Source organism: Cotesia glomerata, linkage group LG5 (genome assembly GCF_020080835.1).
Source record: "Cotesia glomerata isolate CgM1 linkage group LG5, MPM_Cglom_v2.3, whole genome shotgun sequence".
Lineage (NCBI taxonomy): Eukaryota > Metazoa > Arthropoda > Insecta > Hymenoptera > Braconidae > Cotesia > Cotesia glomerata.
Genome location: NC_058162.1, coordinates 26,179,594 through 26,204,638, shown reverse-complemented (window position 1 = coordinate 26,204,638; position 25,045 = coordinate 26,179,594). Strand labels below are relative to the sequence as shown.

The following is a 25,045-nucleotide window of genomic DNA, read 5'->3' as shown; positions in this document are numbered from 1 at the left end:
CTTCTTTAAAAATGCCGTCGGCGATTTGTCTCAGGACTTATAACCATCATTCTAATCACTTTGCACATACGCTAGACCTAATCTTTATCAATCATTAATAATATATATTATTTTTTACAAAAGTCTTCCAGCCTCGAGTCTGGTCGCAATAAATAATTAATTACAATTACAAGCCTTAAGGTTTATTAATTTGGAATGAGGATTGAGATCACACTGACGTAAAACTATATTGATATAAGAAAAATATACTGATAATTTAAAAGAAATTTTTTCTTTTCTTTAATTCTGAATCTTGAGTCGAGAAATTTTTATCTACGGTCGATAATATTATTCAGAAATTACAAATTAATTTATTTTGTTTTAATTTTATGTTCTTCATTAAAAACAGGAATTAATTTTCAATTAAATTAATTTTTTTAACTATTTTTAATAGAGTTTTTTATGAAAAATGTTGGAGTAATTCAAAAATTATAATTAATTTTTTAGAAAAATTATTATAAATTTTTTTTTTTAATTATAATTAATTTTTAAAAAAAGTTATAATTAATTTTTTAATAAGTTGGCTATATCTTGGACAATCTTAATCTTGAGTGAAGCATATGTGAATCTTGAAAACATCAAAGTGTATTTATCAAACTTAAATTCTTCTGAAAAACTCTGATTTTTTCTAAAATTCTTTATTTTTTGTTTCAAAAATTAATTTCTTGGCAAAATTGATAAAAAATTAATAATTTTGAAGCTTTTTAACAGATATTAGGAAAAAAAGTAATTTTTTTGGGTAATATAAGTAAAAAAAGTCTATTAATTTGTCGGTTATAACGCCATTTTTAAAATAAGTCGGTAATATTTTAGGCCGACGTTACCAACAAGTGTTTTCATTAAAGGAAAATTAATCTTTCCAATTTTCTGCTTATTTAAATCTTAATTCCTGAATTAAAGTTCCCTTTTTTGAAAAAATTTATAGTCTTGAAGCTTTTTAACAAATTTTAAGAAGAAAAAAATACTTTTTTTGGATAATAATAGTAAAAGTCTATAAATTTGTTGGTTATAACGCCATATTTAAAATAAGTCGGTAAAATCTTAAGCTGACGTTACCGAGAATTCTCAATCTTGAAGAAAAAATTCTTGAATAAATTAATTGTGAATCTTTTAAACAAAAAGCTAGTGCATAAATTCTTCTGCAAATTTTTTTTTAAAACTTAAGTTTCAATTTCATGATTAGAATATCTTGAAGCATGATAATACATTTTTCTTGAATCAACAAGTTAATTTTCCAGCTGGAATGTATTTACAAACCGACGTAAATCTCACTAATCAACACTTAATAATTATTTTGGTCATAATTCTCTTTGTGTTTAAATAAATCTTAGGGATAGAAGATTAAATTAAAATTTAAAAAAAACTATAAATTATATAAATTAATTTTCTCTCTTAAATTGATGATCAGTGATCATTGTGATCGAAATGAAATGGCACGTGCGCGTAGAGAACATGAACACTTTGGGCGCGCAGTCTTCTGGCGGATGCGTTCGTCGTTACAGGTCTGACGTCGTAGCGACGGTGATGGCGCATTCCTACGAAAGAGGACGTCGCCGGGGTGTCGCACGGCTTGTGGACGCTCACTTGGCCAGCTCGGGTGCGTCCGTGGACCTCAGCGCGTGCTGATTGGTTTAATGATGTGGGTAGACTTTGTCTTGGTCGTTGATGACCGATCATGTAGTCTCACCTGAAGAAAAAAAATTCTTATCTAAGTACTCCGAATTTACGGAAATTTATTTGATTTATCGGTTAGATTCGAAATAATAATGATAAATAAAGTGATTATCTTCATTTTAATATAAAGATATTTTTTTATTCTTTTTTTTTTTCAATTGCTACTGAGTTTAAGTGTCGGGTTATGACATTTTAATTTTTATGACATTTGCATGACCTTTAGAGTTATACGAAAGTTTTTTTTTGAATATGCTGATGTGGAATTTAATTAATAAGACGGTTTAAACAATTATTTTTTTTTTAATTGAAGCTATGAAGAATTTTTTAATCTATATTATTAAGATATGACCTTGTATCTCGTGAACTATTGATATTTTTAAAGATATAAGCTCATTCCGATGTTACACTAATCGAGACCTTTCGTTTGAGTACCCACATCAATTTTTCATATATTTCATATATTTATATATATTATTTGTATGAATATATAAAAAATATATCAATAATGCATGTGAGTACTCAAATAAAAGCTCTTGATAAGTATAACATCAGGATGAACTTACATCTTTAAAATTATCAATAATTAAGAAATGACCTTGTACCTTGTGAACTATTGACATTTTTAAAGATATAAGCTCATCCCGATGTTATACTCATCAAGATCTTTCATTTGAGTACCCACATGCATTTTTAATATATTTTTCATACATACATATATATAATATATACAAATATATAAAATATATGAAAAATTGATATGGGTACTCAAATAAAAGCTCTTGATAAGTATAACATCAGGATGAACTTACATCTTTAAAATTATCAATAATTAAGAAATGACCTTGTACCTTGTGAACTATTGACATTTTTAAAGATATAAGCTCATCCCGATGTTATACTCATCGAGACCTTTTGTTTGAGTACCCACATCAATTTTTCATATATTTTATATATTTATATATATTATATATATGTATGTATGAAAAATATATCAAAAATGCATGTGGGTACTCAAATGAAAGCTCTTGATGAGTGTAACATCAGGATGAGCTTGCATATTTAAAATTATCAATAATTAAGAAATGACCTTGTATCTTGTGAACTACTGACATTTTTAAAGATATAAGCTCATCCCGATGTTACACACATCGAGACCTTTAATTTGAGTACCCACATCAATTTTTCATATATTTTATATATTTACATATATTATTTACATATATAAAATATATAAAAAATGCATGTGGGTACTCAAATGAAAGGTCTTGATGAGTGTAACATCGGGATGAGCTTATATTTTCAAAAACGTCAATATTTAAAAAATCACACTGCAAGGTTGCTTGTTACATTTAATTTTTGAAATTTTTAAAGCTTAAAATTTATAATTAAAAATAATTTAAAGAAATTTTAATTTTGATTAAAATTAATTGAAAAATTTTATAAAAATAAAAAAAATTTTTTTTTTCAATAAAATTCTTCATTTAAATTTTTTGAATAAAAAAATGTAAAATTAAAAATTTTAAAAATTATTTTTTTTAAGATTAAAAAAATATTTTTATTAAAAATTATTTTAGGAGAATTTTCATTATTTTGCAATAAAAAAATTAAAAATAAATACCATTGCTAAAAATTTTAATTTAATTAATAAAACTCGATTCACTCTGCTAATCTCCGAGATTTAAATCAATATTCCGAGTGTAATGAAACACAGTCTTTAATTATCCACTGTAACAAGTGCCTTAATTGAAAAAAAAAACTTATCATTTTAATGTATTTTAAGCTTGTAAAAGATAAATTTTTAATTTACAAGATAAATTTGTACATTATTTTTTTTATTCATGATAATTGACGGGTTTATTGACCTAAAATAAATCTGATTTAAATAACATATTCGAATGAATCAGAGTTAAATAACATAAAACATAAAATTGAAATAATCGATTAGTTAATTAATTAATGAAATGATAAATTACCTAGCGTACGCAGGTGGTGGTGTAGGAGTAGTCGGTTGGTCATTGGAAATTCCACTTGTCGCGGAGCTATTATTCGACATTGTAATCATACCCGGCAAAATCGGCGAAATCCCGCTGATACTAGCGCGAGTTGTTAATTGTCCTGGATTAAGTTTAATAGCGTCATCATAACTAGGCGGTGCATCTGCTACGGCATCATAATCTGGAGGTTTTTGTCGAGCGACACTTGCTGGTTCTTCAACACTTATTACATGAATTGGATCATCAATCTGAAAAAATTATTATTATCTATATTATTAAGAGAATAACCAAAATTTTCTGGCCAGTCTCGAAACATAATAAAGAAATGACCTTGTATCTTGTGAACTATTGACATTTTTAAAAATATAAGCTCATCCCGATGTTACTCTCATCAAGACCTTTCATTTGAGTACCCACATGCATTTTTAATATATTTTTCATACATACATATATATAATATATAAATATATTAAATATATAAAAAATTGATGTGGGTACTCAAATGAAAGGTCTCGATAAGTGTAACATCGGGATGAGTTTATATCTTTAAAATTATGAATAATTAAGGAATGACCTTGTATCTTGTGAACTATTGACATTTTTAAAGATATAAACTCATCCCGATGTTACTCTCATCAAGACCTTTCATTTGAGTACCCACATGCATTTTTAATATATTTTTCATACATACATATATATATAATATATATAAATATATTAAATATATAAAAAATTGATGTGGGTACTCAAATGAAAGGTCTCGATAAGTGTAACATCGGGATAAGCTTATATCTTTAAAAATGTCAATAATTAAGAAATGACCTTGTATCATGTGAACTATTGACATTTTTAAAGATATAAGCTCATCCCGATGTTACACTCATCGAGGCCTTTCTTTTTAATACCCACATCAATTTTTCATATATTTATATATATTATATATATGTATATATGAAATATATATGAAAATGCATGTGGGTATTCAAATAAAAGCTCTTGATGAGAGTAACATCAGGATGAGCTTATATTTTCAAAATATATATTATATATATGTATTTTTCATATATTTATATATATTATATATATGTATATATGAAAAATATATCAAAAATGCATGTGGATACTCAAATGAAAGCTCTTGATGAGTGTAACATCAGGATGAGCTTATATCTTTAAAAATGTCAATAATTAAAAAAGTACAGTGCAATTTAACAAAATTCATTATTTAATAAAGCAAAATTTTATTTATTTATTGTTCACAAGTCACAGCAGTCACATAGTGACTGCAAGGTTGCTAGTTATTATTGTTATTACTTTCAATATTTTATGTAGTAATTTCAATAATTTAAAAAATAATAATAATAATAATTCTAATTATAATAAAATTTTGACTTGGATTATTATAATTATTTTTTAATAAATGATGATAATAATAAAGAGAGCGCATGCAAATATTTGCACATCCAATCATTTTACTTTTAGTTCGTGCTCGACTAATGGAAATATCTAATATAATGTTTAATGCAATGGTTTGATGTATTAGTGAGATTGGCCAAGAGAATAACAAAGATAGAAAAGAAGAGACAATAACGCGTGCCTCTTTCCGCGGTGACGAAATACCCTCATCAACTTAAAACTCACACAAGTGTTCATGTCATATATCTACATTTATATACATATATATACATAAATATACTAGACTGCACTTAAATATCCATAGTTTATTCTTGGATAAACGGCTGTAAGTTGCCCTTTGTGTTATATAGATTCTCTTTATTACATTATGAAAAAAAAAAATAAATCGTTACAAAAAGTCTCGTTATATATGGATGCGATATTAATAAAATTTATTTATACCATTCAATAGGCTATTTATACCATGGGGAAGAAATATTTATTAGAGTTAAAATATATGACAGGTTATTTTTTAGGTAAGTTATTTTTTTTATTAAAAAAAAAATTTTTTCTGAATTAAAACTATATAAGGTAAAAGCCCCAATTATTGACAGAGGTCTAAATATTGACACCCTAAATTATTTTTAAATATATTTAATCATCTGTAATAAAAATAACTATCATAAATTTTTATTAAATTCTAATTAATTAAAAAATTGAAAAAAATTACTGTCAGTTCAAAATATTAAATATTAATTATTAAAAAAAAATAAAGTTACCACCAGTTAAAACCAGCTTACGAACGTTTATTTTCTTAACAACTTTGATTAGAAAAGCATTTTTCTTAAATGCCGAGTTTAAATTCATTTCTTCATCTAATAATATCATCTTTTTTTTTTTTTTAATTAACAATAAATGAAAAATTTATAAAATTGAATAATCGAAATTAATTGTATGCTTTATAATATTTAAATAATGACTGTCAATAACTAGTTGATAATTTTTGAGTTGAATCTCATATTGACAGCCATTCGACAGCGCTATCACGCCTTTTTTTGACTTTAATCTAAAAAATTAACTGTAAAAATTTGAACTCTTCTGATTCAATAAATTATTTTAAAATAAATTTTTATATTTTTAAAAGTAATTAATCATTTATGGAAATTATTATTAATAAACTTTAATAAAATTGATTACTTAATAATAAGTTTGGATAAATAAGAATAAGCAGATGATTGTAGGCATGCTTAGTATAGGTGTCAATAATTGGGGTGAAGGTATGTCAATAATTAGATCAATCAGTTTTTTAACCTGCCAATAATTGGTGTATCCGGATAATCTATTTAATTATTTAAAATTAATTAGTAAATATCAGGGATTATAATTTTAAAAAGTTTGATTAGTAAAAACATTACTTGAGACATTACCACAAACAAAATTCAACGATATTAATATTTGATTGCTTAAAAAAAATCAAATCATAACTTTGTCTCTAGAAGTGTCATTGGGGCTTTTACCTTAAGGAAGTTCGAGCGTAACTAATGAGTCAAAATAATGTTAAAATTTTTTTTTTATTTTAGTCTTCCCAATATTCGTAAAAATTCGTTATTTTAATTTAAACAATTTAATAATTGATGATTTTTACGTATTTAATAAAGTAAAATAATAAAATGTCCTTGGTATTTATTGCTTGCCGGAACAAATAAACAGATTTGGCAATAGCGCGCTTGATTATACCCATAACAGAGACGTGGATGAGTGTGTGAGTTAAACATTTCTCTCTCTGTAACTATATTTCTATCCTTTTGTTTTTTCTCAGCTGTTGACGCGATGTTGTCAAATCTTTATTCGAATAAATAGCTGACGATAAACGAGTTACAAACATAAAATTTTACTTTAAATATTTCAAAAATTATATCGGTAATGTATTATTATTAAATTGTTTTTATATTTTGCAATAATCCAAGTTTCTTGTGTATAGTTTTTTATCCGTTAAAGTTGGGAGGTTAATATTGAAATAAATAATTAAAGTCTCGACAAAAGTTTGTCCGCCATAAGAGCCCGTGTTTAAGGAGATAAAATATGTGATTTTTAAAATTTAATATCTATGTAACTAAACGGTGAATCTTTTTTAAATTTTGGGATTAGATAAATTACGTATTTATTTATACGTATACTTAATTTCAAAGCTCAAAGTTGGAAATTATTTTTTACATTAGATTCGCTCGAACTTCCTTAAGGAAGTTTGAGCGATACTAATGAGTCAAAATAATGTTAAAATTTTTTTTTAATTTTAGTCATTCCAATATTCGTCAAAATTCTTCATTTTAATTTAAAATAATTTAAACAATTTAATAATTGATGATTTTTACTTATTTAATAAAGTAAAGTAATAAAATGACTTTGGTATTTATTACTTGCCCGAATAAATAAACAGATTTGGCAATAGCGCGTTTGATTATACCCATTACAGAGACGTGGATGAGTGTGTGAGTTAAACATTTCTCTCTCTGTAACTATATTTCTATCCTTTTGTTTTTTCTCAGCTGTTGACGCGATGTTGTCAAATCTTTATTCGAATAAATAGCTGACGATAAACGAGTTACAAACATAAAATTTTACTTTAAATATTTCAAAAATTATATCGGTAATGTATTATTATTAAATTGCTTTTATATTTTGCAATAATCCAAGTTTCTTGTGTATAGTTTTTTATCCGTTAAAGTTGGGAGGTTAATATTGAAATAAATAATTAAAGTCTCGACAAAACGTTTGTCCGCCATAAGAGCCCGTGTATAGGAGATAAAATATGTGATTTTTCAAATTTAATATCTTAGTAACTGAACGGTGAATCTTTTTTAAATTTTGGGATTAGATAAATTACGTATTTATTTATACGTACACTTAATTTCAAAGCTCAAAGTTGGAAATTATTTTTTACATTAGATTCACTCGAACCTCCTTAATTTAAAATTTTATATATAACTTTTTTACGTATAAATCGAATTGATTTCAACTCGGTGTTATTGAACTCATTAAATATGTAAAATGAATAATTAAATAAAAGTGAGGTTATTTTTAGAAATTTATATATAAATTTCCTTGAATGAAAATCGAATCAATTAAATTCACTCTCCTAAAATCAACAAACAGCCATAGAAATGACCCTTAATCGATAATTACAATCTCATAAACAAATAAAAATAGCATGTGAGTGTAAAAGGCCGCCATATTGAATACAGAACGGCATTGTTGTAACTTCCATTAACTAAATTGACTAGAATAGGTTATTCACATATTTGTCCGGTAAAAAACAAGAGAAAAAAACAACAGCCCCGATAGAGAAAGGGTTTTTAATTTCGAGAAACAATAGCGGTAGTAAAAAATAAGTTTTGTCGAGTGCAAGAGCCACCAACCGAGGATAATTCCGTAGGTATGATTTAAAAATATCCAACAATGGGCGAGTCTCACTCGGGTGCATCGACATCGAAGTTTTAACTTGCATTCAGTATTCACTCTACTCCATTTAGATGTATAGAATTTAGTTTTACCTATTACTATTACTATTACTATTATTGTACTCCTATAGCTGCAATCCACCCTCTCCGTGCACTTACACTAGCTTTATTCCAGAATAAACTTTTCTATAAATAAATTCGAGCGGTAACTTTACTACTTCTCTTATAAACCTAAATCCTATATATATATATATACTACTTGTATATTGTGCAAGTGTGTATTATATATATATATATATATCCTCGATTCTCACTAACTCATTCATTGATCCGGGGTAATTACCCTCTCGACAATAAATATTCATCAAAATCTATTTGAATTTTTTTGTTAATTATTCAAAAAATTTTTCACTTTAATTTTAATATTTTTCTTTAAAAAATTTCAATTTTATTATATTCTTAATAATTTTTCAAAATTTATTACTTTAAATTTTAATTTAAGGTTCAAAATTGTCAAAGTTTTTAAATTTACAAAAAAAAATATGAAAATGAAGTTAGCCAACATTCCAAAATTTTTTATTGACAAAATTTCAATTAAACAATTAAAAAAAAAGTTGTCACATGTAAAAAACTTAAAAAACTATAAGTGCAATTTCTTAAAAATATCTTTTTCGTTGTAATTTAATTAATAAAAAAAAATCAAAAATTTTTACACGTCTTCTAATTTCGGTGTCATAAAAAAATACAATATTTTTATTTTAAATATTTTAAATTTCCCGCTATTTTATCTTGACAATTTAAATAAGCAAAATGGCGTCTTAAATCTCACTTGCAGTTTTAAATTATAAATTTTATCAAATTAATGTATCAAATTTTAATTTTATAATTATTTTTGAGTTAAGTTAAAGTGAATTAAGGAAAATCCATAAAAATTTTCAAAAATTACAAAATACGACAAAAAAGTCTTAAAACAAACAATATGGCGTCTTAAATCTCACTTGGCGTTTTAAATGATTAATTTTATCGAATTTAGGGATCAAATTTTTATTTTATAATTATTTTTTAGTTAAGTGAGAGTGAATTAAAGAAAATCCATAAAAATTTTCAAAAATAACTTTTTAAAGTAACGAAATAAAATTAAAAAAATTTAAAACAGGCAAAATGGCGTCTTAAATCTCACTTGCAGTTTTAAATGATTAATTTTATCAAATTAATGGATCAAATTTGTGTTTTAAAATTATTTTTAAGTTTATTTGAAGTGAATTGAGAATAATTTATAAAAATATTTTAAAATTAACTTTTAAATATTAACAAATAATACAAAAAAAAAATTCAAAATCGACAAAATGGCGTCTTAAATCTCACTTGCGGTTTTAAATTATAAGTTTTATTGAATTTATGTATCAAATTAGAGTTTTATAATTATTTTTGAGTATAATTGAAGTAAATTAAGGAAAATTTTTAAAAATTTTTTAAAATAAACTTTCGAAGTTTTAAAATAAAATAAAAATATTTTTTAAATAAGCAAAATGGCGGCTTAGATCCCACTTGCGATTTTTATTGCTTAATAAAAAAAAAACTACTTATCAAAATGAAGTTTGAAGAGTATTTTCATTTAAACCAAAAGTGAACTAATAAAAAAAATGATAAAAATGAAAATAAAAACTTACTTGGATAGTGTTAGGATGATTAGAGCCATGCGTGCCCACATTAGTTCTGACAGGTGGCGCGTGAAGCCAACAACACATGGCGGCACAAATTAAAAGCGCGCCAGCGACAATACAAGCCACCCCGACATATCTGACCGGCTCGACATAATTTTCAGCGAGTCCTAACCAGTTGATAAGCGCACCGACGCACAGCAAGACCATTCCATACCGATAAGGCCTCTGTGACCGCCTGGACTCTTCTAGCGACATTTCTGGAACAAAAATCGATAGATTAAAAATAAATTATATTTTATGGTACAAGATAAATTAAAAGTGACCATAAAAATTATTATTATCACTACCGATAGACTTAAAAATTTAGGACGCGTTGATTTATCAATAGTAAGTCTGCTTGTTCGTGTGCCCTAGCCGGGCAATGAATAATGTGCCCTAGATGTATTGGACGCACCTCTAGCTCGATAATATTTTTTCTACTCCCTTGTCGTGAGTTTAGATCTAGTCTATTTTCGTATTGTGGTCATTCACTGCAGCTATTACCGTATTTACGTCGGCAGACTTTACCGTTCCACTTTCCCCCTTAACGACAATCATAATACGTACACGATAACGGGACAATTGTTGTTGTGACGTCAGAATTCATTATCGAGTTCTAAAACTCGATTTCATTTTTTTAAAAAATAATATTAGTATTTTTTATTTTAAAAAATAATACTTAGTATTTCTTTTCATTGACTTTTTTTTTAATTTTGGCTAATTAAATTGAATAAAAATTAAATTTTTGTTCTAAAAAGTGAGAATAAAAATAGAAAATAATTTTGTATAAATTTTAAATATTTTTTTTAAACAAAAAAAAAAATTGGATTATTTTTAATCATTTGTATTCTAATTAATATTTTTTTATTTAATCCAGTGATTGATTGGCCTTTAAAAAAATTAATTTTCATCAAAGGGTAATCCAAATATTTAAAGATATTTATTTGATTATTTAAAAGTAAATACTACTCCAATCCACTGAAAAATAAATTTTGAGAAAAAAAAAAGTGTTGTTTGTTACAAAAATTAAAATTGGAAATTTTAAACACTTTTGAAAAAATCAATTTTTTTTTTACAAAAAGAAACATATTTAATTAAAGACTTCAAATTAAAGACTTCAAATCAACTTTCCGACTAGAAATTGTAGTGAGGAATGCCGAAGAATTAGTGAGGGACAAGTTTGGCTTGCCTAACTTAGGCAAGCCTAACTTGCGCCTTCTTAAATCCACGTTAGGCAAAACGAAGATTGGCATGCCAAATTTGCATATAATTTGAGACATCTATGGCAAGCCGAACTTCGGTGAACCTTCAAAAATCGCAAAAAATTTTCACTTTTACCTTATTTCCGTGCAATAACAATGGAACGCGACATCCTATCGGATTTCTGTAAATTGCATTTGAAAGCTTATTTAATAAGCTTCAATTTGTGTACTTATTTATTTCTCTAAATTAAATAGTTTAGGAATAATAGCAATTCAAAAATTTTCAAAAATCGCAAAAATTTTCACTTTTACCGTATTTTGGTGCAATTACAATTGAACGCAATATCTTATCAAAATTCTATAAATGGTATCTGAAAGCTTATTAAATAAGCTTTAATTTGTGTACCTCATTATCAGTCTAGGCCAAAAATCACCTACTTTCTCAGACAGATATAATGAAATTTTACTTTTGCATTCGTTTTGACGTCATTGTTGTTTAATCAGACAGAAATTTATTTTTTTTTTTTTTCGTATGCAACCCTAGTAGTATTTTTATTATTCATCATGAAATCTACTTCCATTTCGGCTGCCGAATGGCCTTTTTACTGTTTGAAACTGTAATTTTTTAAGATGAAACAGTCGTTATTTACTATAGTGACAGCTACTAATCACTTATTTTGAATATTAAGTTATAAATTGTGGCTTTTATACTTTCTACATTAAGTTTTGTAATATTTATATTTTTGCCACTCCGATGTCCGCTTTACTGTTTGAAACTATAAAAATTAACCGGAATCCGAGTGAATATTACAGTTTACTTTTTTCCGTGTAACCATGCTACTCTTTCTGAATGTACTAAATATTTTATTTACTCAAGCTATACTTCAAATTTTAATTATATTATTTACGAATAATACAACATTTTTATACTGAAAACTAATACTTCTAATCTTAATTTTATTACTTATGTGATTGGCATTTAAATTCAGTAAATAAATAAATTATTTTTATTTTAATGTATTTAGTCGACTCTACTAATAAAATCTATTAAATATATTACAAGAAAAATAATATTATATTAAATCATAAAAAATTGATTTTCTTTAAAAGTTATTTTATTTTCCCCTAAAAAATCTTGATTTTCCGAAAAATAAAAATTCTATAAGAAAAATGTAATTTAAGCTGAAGAAAAATGTTTAAAATTTCAAACAATTAAAATTCTTGTAACAATAGTGTTCTTTTTCTCAATAGTTATTTTTCATTTATTTTTTGACTTAAAAGTATCTTTGATAGTACTTAAATTAATTAACATAAAAGCGAGCAAGCTTATCAGGAATCCGAACAAAAACAGTTTCACTGTAAAAAAATCGCGCCAAGTCCACGTTCATAAGACTATTAAGAAAAAAAAAATTTTTTTTTTTCTTTACAAAAAGATATAAAATAGAAAAATTAAAAAATCCAAGTAACCGATATGATTGTATATGATTTTCGGAAATTAAAAAAAATTTTGTTGTAAATTTAAAAATTAAGAAAAAAATTTTGGAACGCATTTAGTGTGCGTGGTTGCAAAATATTTTACTTTTAATGAAATTCGTAAAATCTATTTACTAGGACTTTAAAAAAATTGAAATACACAATGACGCACACCAAGTACGTTCCAAAATTTTTTTCTTAATTTTTAAATTTACAACAAAATTTTTTTTAATTTCCGAAAATCATATACAATCATATCGGTTACTTGGATTTTTAATTTTTATTTTATATCTTTTTGTAAAGAAATAAAAATTTTTTTTCTTAATAGTCTTATGAACGTGGACTTGGCGCGATTTTTTTACAGTGAAACTGTTTTTGTTCGGATTTCAGTATTTTTTGTAATTATAATAAAAATTTGCAATTGGTACTAACTTAAATCTCAAGTTGGCTGCATTTTTTATAGCAAACTATCCCCTTGAAGCTACAGTTTATGTAAAAATAATTGCAGCGCACCCTGGCGGGTGTAGATGCAAGCTGTGAAATTTATTTTTTTAAGTGTAGTTTCCCATCTATTGGACTATTACCATGCATTCTCGAATTACTTAGTCTGTGGCATGTCACTTTTTACATCGAAAAAAAGTCAGGATCGAAATTTTTGAGCTTGCTATAGTTTGTGCGGATTAAATTTAATAATTTCAAGTAGATTAATTGTTATAAGTGAATATAATTAATTAATAACAGTCAAATAAAGTATTAATTACTGTTATAATATACAATTTAGGAATAAAAAGTACCGTAGAATTAAATAAAATTTTGCAACCTCAAAATACCGTTCTGCTTACAGTAAACACAGTCAGTAGTCTGGCGCTCCGTTTACAACGGATTTGAACGGAACTTGGCGCCAGATTCTACCGAATCTGTGGATAAATTATAACAATTTATTATTGACCCAACATTGAAGACAATATGGGAAGTTTATCTCATTTAGAAAGTATAAAAAAAATTACCGATTATTTTTCCTTAAATACCTCTCTTAAATTGCGAAATTAAATGTAATAATCAGACATCACACATTACCACACATCACATAAGTCATGTTGCCGATCGATCGCTGAGTAATTCGATTATTCATGATTCCTGGTGAGCCGCAAACTACGCAAGTTTGTCTGGGTCGCGAATGTTTTGGTGTTGCCTTTAATTATTAAGAAAAAAAAGTTTTGATCGGGTCATACGAATATAAATAAATATAAACGCAAAACTTTTCCACGCCATAAGTGCTCCAATTTAAAAATATATAAAAAAGATTTGAGCATTAGCGATCGATTCCTTTGAAGTGTGGCAACTAATTTTTAATACCGCTGAATTATTAGTGGCTTTTTTATATTAAAATTTTATTTTTACGTGCTTCCGTGTGTACCTCGGGTCTTGCGTGTGAATAAATCGCGTGTCGCACTTAAATTTTTTATACCTACACGCCACCGATTTACAACATTGCACGCATGTTAAATGTTTGTTATTATAAATTTGTGATTATGATATTTTTTTTTAATGAAATACCTGACAAATGCCGTGCATTTATTTCCGGACAATAATTTTTTTATATTAATCAGGACATTCTATAAATTTCTTATTTCAAGTAAAGTTAAAAATTATTTATCATTGATGTTTGAATATTTAATTTCAATCAGTAATTAAAGTGTCAGATTTTATTACATGATTACTTGATGCCCTTTATTACTGAAATTGATAAAATTCTGACAACACTTTTACACTTATCAAAAATTAACAATCTCATTTTCATAATCAAGTTTTTTTTTTTAACTCTTATCGATTTTTTTACTGTCAATTCATTTTTTTAATCACTCATTCAAGTATTTTGTCAGTATCTGTAATTCGAGACCGATACATTTTTCTGGAATTTTTTTTATTCTATAAATTTCTTATTTCCTCGCCGCCAAAGTACCATAAATAACTTGGATGTAATAAATGGTGATGAAACACTCGGCAAAATGTAAAAAGTCAGCCCTTAGATTAATTTCGGCTGAGCACTGTCCCTGCAATTGCTTACAATCGGTATTTTAAATAATTTAAAAGTAACAAGTCCAGAGGACTGACTTTAGACAACGCCGCTAATTTAATACTAAACACTAAAATCAGGTGAGTTAAAAAATACACTGGTTGGGTTATTTCTTCTAGCAATACCATCAAAAAAATACTCTAGAATTAATGCCGAATTTAAAATAACTGTTAATAAACAAATAAAATATTTAAAGCCAGACAACAGAGATTTTTAGTGTTTGCACCGCCCACTTTCCTCCCTGCACCATCGCCAAACACTTAATAAAAAAGTTCAGACGTCTAACAGCCAATATTTTTCGATAACTTTCCAGTGGCGACTTATATCAAACAGATTATTAATTTATCAACAATTAAAATACCAGAGATTATTATTATTTAACACTTTATCAAGAGACTCACGCCCGAAGTTGTGTTTGCTGGTTTTAATTTTAAAAAACGTTGTATTAATTCATTGAAAATTGAAATTAATTACTCAACAATTGGTAAAAAATTTTACAACATTGAAAGTGATGATAAAAATCTAAATCTTTGAATTTAATATTTTAGTTAACCGGTTTCTAATAAAAATTTTTTCTTACTACCCAACCGCAATATTTACTCATTTAATTCAATTCAGATTCACTTACTCTGACGATTTATTTCCCGAAGGCGTATACCTGATGATGGGAATTTATTGGTGGGAGTTTGTGTACTCTGCCCAGACTAAAAGCAATGCCCGGGAGATTTAAGAAGCAACATACAGGTTATGGGTACATCTGACTATAACAATCTCCTCCACGTTAAATTTATCACCTACTAATAAATAATCATTTAAATTCCCTCAAATATCTTTTTTTAACGCAAAAGTAAATGACCAGTTATTAAACTCACTCATTTTTCCATTGATATCGGAGTTTAATTGGACACTGTTATGCATTAATGTGTCAAGTGCTATGGAAATCCTATGTACTTAACACACTATTGCATAACAGAGTCCAATTCTGCACACTGATAGCAGAATTTAGTACGGAGTACTAAACTTATTTAGTAACAAAATTTTTATTCATTTATTTGGAAGAAACAAATATTTTGTACCCATCAATATTATTTGTTACAGTTTAATAAATGATTTCGTTATATAAACAAAGCCTTATTACACGGAAATAAATATTTAGTTCCACCAAATAATATTTAGTAACAGGTATTAAATATTTATTTGGCAAGTATTGTCGGTAGATGACTATGCTTTAATTCCAATGTTTATGTGATATATAAACTATTCACTGACTTAGATTATTTTATTCAGCTCGATTTTGGGAGATTTATTAAACCTTTAAAAACACACAAACTCCCAATAAATTTCTTCTATTTATGTCTTTTCTCAGTGGAGTTTAGTTTACATTTTTCAATTTGTCTATTATTGATAAATTAAAAACTTGTTTAATTTTAAATTTTATAAATGTCTCAAACAAAAAAATATAATTTAATGAGATTCTTTTCTTTATAATACCTTATATTTTTACTTAAAATTATTTATTTTAAGTTAAAAAGTTAATTTACATGCTAAAATTAGTTAAAAAATTAATTTCTTTAATACTAATAAACGATTTATTGCGTAGCAATAAATCATTTGTTAAATACTACTAAACATTTATTTGGTGGAACTAAATGGGCTTTAATTAATGATTTAGTACCTATTACTAAATATTTGGTAATGAAAAGTTCGTTACTAAATCTTATTAAATAGAACTAAATCCTTCGATCAGTATAGAAGGATTTAGTATGGAGTACTAAACTGATTTAGTAACAAAATTTTTATTCATTTATTTGGAAGAAATAAATATTTTGTACCCATGAATATTATTTGTTACAGTTTAATAATTGATTTCTTTATATAAACAAAGCCTTATTACACGGAAATAAATATTTAGTTCCACCAAATAATATTTAGTAACAGGTATTAAATATTTATTTGGCAAGTATTGTCGGTAGATGACTATGCTTTAATTCCAATGTTTATGTGATATATAAACTATTCACTGACTTAGATTATTTTATTCAGCTCGATTTTGGGAGATTTATTAAACCTTTAAAAACACACAAACTCCCAATAAATTTCTTCTATTTATGTCTTTTCTCAGTGGAGTTTAGTTTACATTTTTCAATTTGTCTATTATTGATATATTAAAAACTTGTTTAATTTTAAATTTTATAAATGTCTCAAACAAAAATATATAATTTAATGAGATTCTTTTCTTTATAATACCTTATATTTTTACTTAAAATTATTCATTTTTATTATTTTTATTTATTTTAAGTTAAAAAGTTAATTTACACGGTAAAATTAGTTTCTTTAATACTAATAAACGATTTATTGCGTAGCAATAAATCATTTGTTAAATACTACTAAACATTTATTTGGTGAAACTAAATGGGCTTTAATTAATGATTTAGTACCTATTACTAAATATTTGGTCATGAAAGGTTTTTTACTAAATCATTTAGTATCCATTACTAAATCTTATTAAATGAAACTGAATTCTTCTATTAACATGCTAATAAGTTCTATTATTCTGCTAAAAAAGTGGTATGAATTATTTAAAAATTTAAATTAATAATTGGTAAATTATCTTGGGTTACAACTTTCAAAGTAATATTATTAAAAATTAATTTTTTAAGGAAGTAATAATTAATAAAAAATATTAATATATAACAAGACTAATTATGAAAGATAATTACACTTTTGAAACATGTTTACAATTAAGCAATTCATAAAATATTTATAAAAAGTCTTTTTAGTGTCACGCTTTCTAGAACAAAGAATTGACAAATTTAAACAACACCTCTTGTTATAATTATTATTGTTATTACTTTTGATGAATATGGATATTTTCTTTTAAATTAAAGCAATGAATGAACCAAGTTGTCTGAATCATGACCATGAAATTATTAACTGTGAAGGATTCTCTGTAAATTTATTTACGTAAATCTTGTTGTAGCACAATGAATAAATAAATAAATAAATAAATAAATAAATAAACGATACAATGCACTTGTTTTGGTTAGTAAAAAAGCAATAACTTTGTATTTGAATAAATAGACGATATTTGACAGTTTTATATATTCTTCAGCAAACTTAGTTGGTTTGAATTATAAGGCGTCAAGCGTTAAGCCGTGGACTCGTTAATTTAAACTGATAACTGTACTAAATTACTGTCACTCTTATTGGCCTTTTTATTCTTATCGTAAATTATTTAATAGAACGATCGAGAAATTGATAAGCTATCAAAATACTTTGTATGTCTTCCGAGTTTTTTTCTTCTATGAGTTTTTATTTTTTTAATCGAAGTTTAATTACTTCAGATGATTTGTCATGCTCAAGAAATTTTTTTTAAGTATTTGTTGCTTCATTAATATTTATTTTATTAGTAATTACATGAGTAATTGATCGTGGAAAATTTTTTTTTACTTATTTATGTAAGTGAAAATTACTTTCTAATTTATGGTTCAATAAATAAAATAATTTTGTAGGAAAAAAAATTTTTTTAGCTTAAAAAATTATAAATTATAAAGTAATTTTTTTGCAGTTTAAAAAAAAAAATTTTTTTTTTATTAAAATTTTCGCTAAAAAAATTTCGAATTAAAAAAAAAATTCATTAGAATTTTTTTTATAATTTTAATTTTTTAATAATTAATTATTAATAAAAAAAGAGAGTAAATAATTTTTTCTTAATTAGGAATAATAAAACTATATAAAATTAACTTGGAAGCACTTAAATCCTTTGGAAGAACATTTAAATACAAAAATGGCGTCATCAACTTTACTTGCAATTTTTATAGAACAATTATAGTTAAATAAATACTTAAAATTGAGTTATAAAAAATTTAATAGGTTAAATAACGGTGAATTAGAAGAAAACAATCAAAAAATTTTATAAATTAAGCTTTAAAATTATTAAAATAAAGGAAAGAACTTTCAAGCTGACAAATGGCGGCTGATTTATTAGTTATTTGGTTAAAAAAAAAGTTTGGCGGGAAATTTAAAATTAAAAAAGCGCGGAATTTTTGAAAGAATATATTTTTAATATTTATTAATTAAAATTCTAAAATTTATGTACTTTGTTTTAATAAAATGTTTTTTTTTATTATTGCCGCGATTTTTCATATTTAATTATTAACAAACTTGTAATAAATAATTTTTTTTTAAATTAGGAATAATAAAACTATAAAATTAACTTGTAAGTGCTAAAATCTTTTGGAAGAATCTTTAAATACAAAAATGGCGCCTTTAATCTCACTTGCAATTTTCATAGAATAATTACGGTTAAATAAATACTTAAAATTGAGTTATAAAAAATTTTATAGGTTAAATAAAAGTGAATTAACAGAAAACAATCAAAAAATTGTAAAAATTAAGCTTTAAAATTATTAAAATAAAGGGAAGAATTATCAAGCCGAAAAATGGCGGCTGATTTATTAGTTTTTGATTTGAAAGAGATTTGGCGGGAAATTTAAAATTAAAAAAGCGCGGAATTTTTGAATTTTTAAAATTAATAATTTAAATTTAAAAATTATTTTGTTTTAATTAAATGATATTTTTTTATTTATGTCGCGATTTGTCATAATTAATTATAAGGAAACTTGTCAACTAAAGCCGGTTTAGAATTATTTTTCCTTTAAGTATAAATTATAAATAATTATTAATTTAATTTTATAAAAAATTTTGGAATAATATTTGAAAAAAAGAAAATTGAAATTCTAACCACAAAATAACAATTGCATTGTTTGTTTGTTTGTTTAATAAATATTTAATTAAATACGCATATTTATTTAAAATGACGTAAAGTTTCTCTTGAACTTTCAGTGTTGGACCAATTTATCGGTCGTTCACTCAATAAATTCACCTACAACAACAGAAAGTGACATTTGTTGTATTAAAAAGATAATCAGTAGAATCAATAACTGATGCATGTTCTCACAAAACAGATAACAATAATTACATTAATTATTCATTAACTCTGAAACGTTGCATGTCTATATTTCTAGATAAGTTTATGCAAATATTTAATTTGTTTTTTATTTTTTTAATTTACAAGAGAATTAAGAGGGCTTAGTTGAAAAAAAAATAAATAAGCGCTTCTGTAGCACTTTAATATAAAAAGAAGTAATCCTCAATCTCAATACCGCTGAGAATAAATTGTCTTAAAGACGTAGTATTACACCGCGTAACCTTCACCTGGTTACGCATGGGCGTGAGCATAAACTTGATCATATTAACATTATTAAATCTTAAGACTGTGATAATTTTGGGCATCGCGTCACTGCTCTATTAATATATCCGTCGCAATGAAAATTTTAATTATAAATTTTCCACAAAAATTAACGATTGTTGTGTCAAGAGATTTTGGAACGCCTTTTTCACTAATCAATCCGCTATAACTCCTTAAATTTTAGAGATATCAAAAAATTATTTCACTTTTTTGTTTATTTTTGTGTCCTTTACAATTTTTGGTTTAAAAATTTTATCAAATTTTCATTAATTTCCAAAATATTGCCAAAAATTCATATTTTTCAATTCTGGATCTTTAAAAATAGAACTTAAACAATTTTTATAGTTTTTTTAAACTCTAGAGTGATAAAAATGATCAAGTACGTCTAATTAACTATTTAAAACAAATTAAAATTAAAATTACAGTCCAAATTTTCCATAAAAATTGACAATTATTCTGTCAAGAGATTTTGGAACGCCATTTTCACTAAACAATCCGCTATAACTCCTCAAATTTTCGAAATATCAAAAAATTATTTTACTTTTTTGTTTATTTTTGTGTCTTCTACAGTTTTTCTTACAATAATTGGCTCAAATTTTTGTTAGTTTCCAAAATATTTCTCAAAAATTCTTATTTTACAAATCTGGATCTTTTTAAATTTTTTTTAACTCAAGATTACTGAAGATTATCTAGTACATCTAATTAAGTAATTAAAAAAAATTAAAATTAAAATTACAATCCAAATTTCCCATAAAAATTGGCAATTACTCTGTCAAGAGATTTTAGAACGCCATTTTCACTAAGAAATCCGCTGTAACTCCTCAAATTTTAGAGATATGTAAAAAATTATTCCACTTTTTTGTTTATTTTTGTGTCCTCTACTACTTTTGTTTCAAATTTTCGTTAATTTCCGAAATACTTCCTCAAGTTTATATTCTGCAATTCTGGATCTTTAAAAAAATTATTTAAATAATTTTTATAGTTTTTTAAACTCCAGACTAATGAAAATTATCAAGTACAACCAATTAACTATTTAAAACTAAAATTACAGTCCAAATTTCCCATAAAAATTGGCAATTAGCCTGTCAAGAGATTTTGGAACGCCTTTTTCACTATAAAATCCGTTATAACTCTTTAATTTTCCTAGATATCAAAAAATGTTATCAATACTTTTTTGTTTATTTTTGTATTCCCTACAACTATTGTCTGAAAAGTTTTCCAAAATTTCCCTTAGTTTCTAAGAAATTTCCCAAAAACTATATTTATACTGCAAAAACTTCGAAAAAACCAAAAAAAATTAACAATCTGCTATAACTCTTTAAATTTCACAGATATCAAAAAAGTTTATCAATACTTTTTTGTTTATTTTTGTGTTCCATACAATTTTTGTTTCAAAAGTTTTCCAAAATTTCCCTTAGTTTCTAAGAAATTTCCCAAAAACTATATTTATACTGCAAAAACTTCGAAAAAACCAAAAAAAATTAACAATCTGCTATAACTCTTTAAATTTCACAGATATCAAAAAAGTTTATCAATACTTTTTTGTTTATTTTTGTGTTCCCTACAATTTTTGTCTAAAAATTTTTCCAAAATTTTCTTTAGTTTCCAAGAAATTTCCCAAAAATCATATTTCACATTAAAAATACTTCTAAATAAAACAATAGATTATAAAAACAATTTAAAATAAATATTTCCCTTTAGAATAAAAAAAAAAGCGTAGTATCTAACCAGTTGATCAAGGTCGTTTGAGCACGTAAGTTTTTTAATTTAACGAGTAATTTGCAGGATCGATCGTGCGAACGGGGTTGCGTTATGAGAATCCAGTGACCATTTAAGGACACGTATAGAGTCGTAACAAAAAACAAAGACAAAAAAATAACCGTGTAATCTATTACATACATTGATAAAAAAATTTGTTTATATTTAATAAGCTTTATTAACTGTTAATAAATAATTTTTTAACATTTTAGGATTTAATAAATGTTTATTAACAGTTAATAAGTAATTTATTAAATACGATTTAATAAATATTTGTTAACAGTTAAAAAATATTTAGTAAGTACAATTTATTAACTGTTAATAAATATTTTTTAAATTATTAATAAATAATTATTAACTATTAATAAATGTACTTTTTTCTTAAATAAATATTTATTTAATATTAAAAAATATTTATTAAAATTATCTATTAATAAATATACTTTTCTTCTTAATAAATATTTATTGAATGTTAAAAATATTTATTAAAATATTTATTAAAAATATTTATTAGAATATTTATTAAAAATATTTATTAAAATATTTATTAAAAATCTTTATTAAAATTAACTACTAATAAATGTACTTTTCTCCTAAATAAATATTTATTAAATGTTAAAAAATATTTATTAAAATATTTATTAAAAATATTTATTAGAATATTTATTAAAAATATTTATTAGAATATTTATTAAAAATATTTATTAGAATATTTATTAAAATTAACTATTAATAAATTGTACTTTTCTCCTAAATAAATATTTATTGAATGTTAAAAAATATTCATTAAAAATATTTATTAAAATTAACTATTAATAAATTGTACTTTTCTCCTAAATAAATATTTATTGAATGTTAAAAAATATTTATTAAAATATTTATTAAAAATATTTATTAGAATATTTATTAAAAATATTTATTAGAATATTTATTAAAAATATTTATTAGAATATTTATTAAAAATATTTATTAAAAATATTCATTAAAAATATTTATTAAAATTAACTATTAATAAATTGTACTTTTCTCCTAAATAAATATTTATTGAATGTTAAAAAATATTCATTAAAAATATTTATTAAAATTAACTATTAATAAATGTACTTTTCTCCTAAATAAATATTTATTGAATATTAAAAAATATTTATTAAAATGTAATAAATTAAATAATTATTTTCAAATAAATAAAATTATTAATAGTTAAAAAATTTTTCTATCAGTATAAATATTAAAATAAAAAAACAAAGGCTTATTACATAGTAATTGCTGCAATTAACCGTGTTTAAAATTCAATAATTAATCCAATATTTGCGCTGTTACTTTTATGTAAAACAATGTGTGCTATCATTAATTTTATTCTCCAGATAAAAAACCAAGGCCGAGAATTAAAATATTTAAAATTAAAATTAAAAATTAATTATTTATTTTTAAAATTACCTGTAATGCGGGGGATCGATTGCGACAGTTTGAAGGATGTAAGTCCTAATATAAGCTTTAATAATTGCACAAACTATTTATAAAATTAACCAAAACTTTTCTCTTGCACTCTCTCACAAGACTAAAAGTCCAAAAATTTAATAAACAAAATAAACGTTTTATTTAAAAATTAAACGCCGTGCTAGCGTTGCTCCTACGGCGGTCTACGCGCGACTGTTGTGTGTTGTCCGCGGTCGTTACAGCTAGTACTTTACTCAACTTTGGATTGTCGGGAGTCGGAGTAGTGGTACTACCTTTACTTGCGGTACATAATGTACGTATAGTATTTTTTATACAGTACCGCTAGCTGGTGGATTACATACGAGTATGATAGAGCTTACGTTATATGTGTCGATGACGTAAATTTAAACTAAGTAGTACTGCTGGGGGTGGAGAGCTATTCAAGCGTAGGTGGTTATAATAAGTCTATTGGATTAATAATAGACTTATTATCAGACCCCTAAATTTTATGTAGGTAAATGACCTGTCTCTGCTTGTGACCTTTCGGATTGCGGAATATTCATTTTTTTTTATTTATTCAGAAAATCCGGAGGATTTTTGCGTGAGAGACAGTAGGTGGACCTTTACTTAAAGATGAATTTTTAAAAAAGGACTGCGTGAACTTTAACGGGTTTAATTATTCTTTTATTAATAAAAGATAACGTAAAATAATTTTTTTTCTTAATTTAATAAATTAGAAAAATTATTTATTTAAATAATTTTATTTCTTAGATTAAGAAATATTAATTTCTATTTTAATGATTTTTATTGAAAAAAAAGATTATTATTTTTTAAATATAAAAAAATTTTTCTTTCAAGAATATTATCAATTATTAAATATTTGTTTTAATTGTTATTGAAATTTATTCTGAAAAAGATGGATAATAATTACGGTAATTAGAATGTTATGAAATTTATAAATGATGGGATTGATTTTTTAGGTCAATAATTGGCTATTGTGTAACCAATGGTCATTTGGTTAAAATTAAAAAAAAAAATTTTTTTACATATTTTATATTATTAAGAGAATAAGCAAAATTTTGTGGCCAGTGTATTTATATGATAAAACGGAGTTTTATGGTTAAATTTGGTATCGTTGGAAAAGTCTTGACCTGGAGTTGTGACTTTTCATGGTTTCATATCATTTTCAACTATAGTCAATTTGTTATGATGAGTATTTTGGCTGCATTTGAAAATATCTCTAGATACTTAATTAAGAAATTACCTTGTATCTTGTGAAATATTGACGTTTTTAAAGATATAAGCTCATCCTGATATTACACTCATCAAGACCTTTTATTTGAGTACCCACATCAATTTTTCATATATTTTATATATTTATATATATTATATATATGTATATATGAAAAATATATCAAAATGCATGTGGGTACTCAAATGAAAGCTCTTGATGAGGATAACATTGGGATGAGCTTACATCATTAAAATTATCAATAACTAAGAAATGACCTTGTATCTTGTAAACTATTGACATTTTTAAAGATATAAGCTCATCTCGATGTTATACTCATCAAGACCTTTTAT

At 24.7% G+C, this 25,045-nt stretch overlaps 1 protein-coding gene across 3 annotated transcripts; it reads right to left on the bottom strand.

The window, feature by feature from the left end:
• Window positions 1-1,231: 1,231 nt before the first annotated feature.
• LOC123265265 lies at window positions 1,232-23,690 on the bottom strand. 3 transcript variants are annotated; one of them, XM_044728951.1, is made up of 4 exons: window positions 23,462-23,688; window positions 10,231-10,481; window positions 3,687-3,955; window positions 1,232-1,726 (listed from the first exon to the last, which is right to left on the bottom strand). In XM_044728951.1, the coding sequence occupies exons 2-4, from the start codon at window positions 10,477-10,479 to the stop codon at window positions 1,723-1,725; spliced, it is 522 nt and encodes a 173-aa protein (XP_044584886.1). In that variant the 5' UTR covers window positions 10,480-10,481; window positions 23,462-23,688; the 3' UTR covers window positions 1,232-1,722. The 3 variants fall into 3 exon arrangements, with proteins under 3 accessions (XP_044584886.1, XP_044584887.1, XP_044584888.1); XM_044728952.1 differs by lacking the exon at window positions 23,462-23,688 and adding an exon at window positions 17,980-18,175; XM_044728953.1 differs by lacking the exon at window positions 1,232-1,726 and having other exon boundaries at window positions 3,683-3,955; window positions 23,462-23,690.
• Between the last annotated feature and the right edge of the window lie 1,355 nt (window positions 23,691-25,045).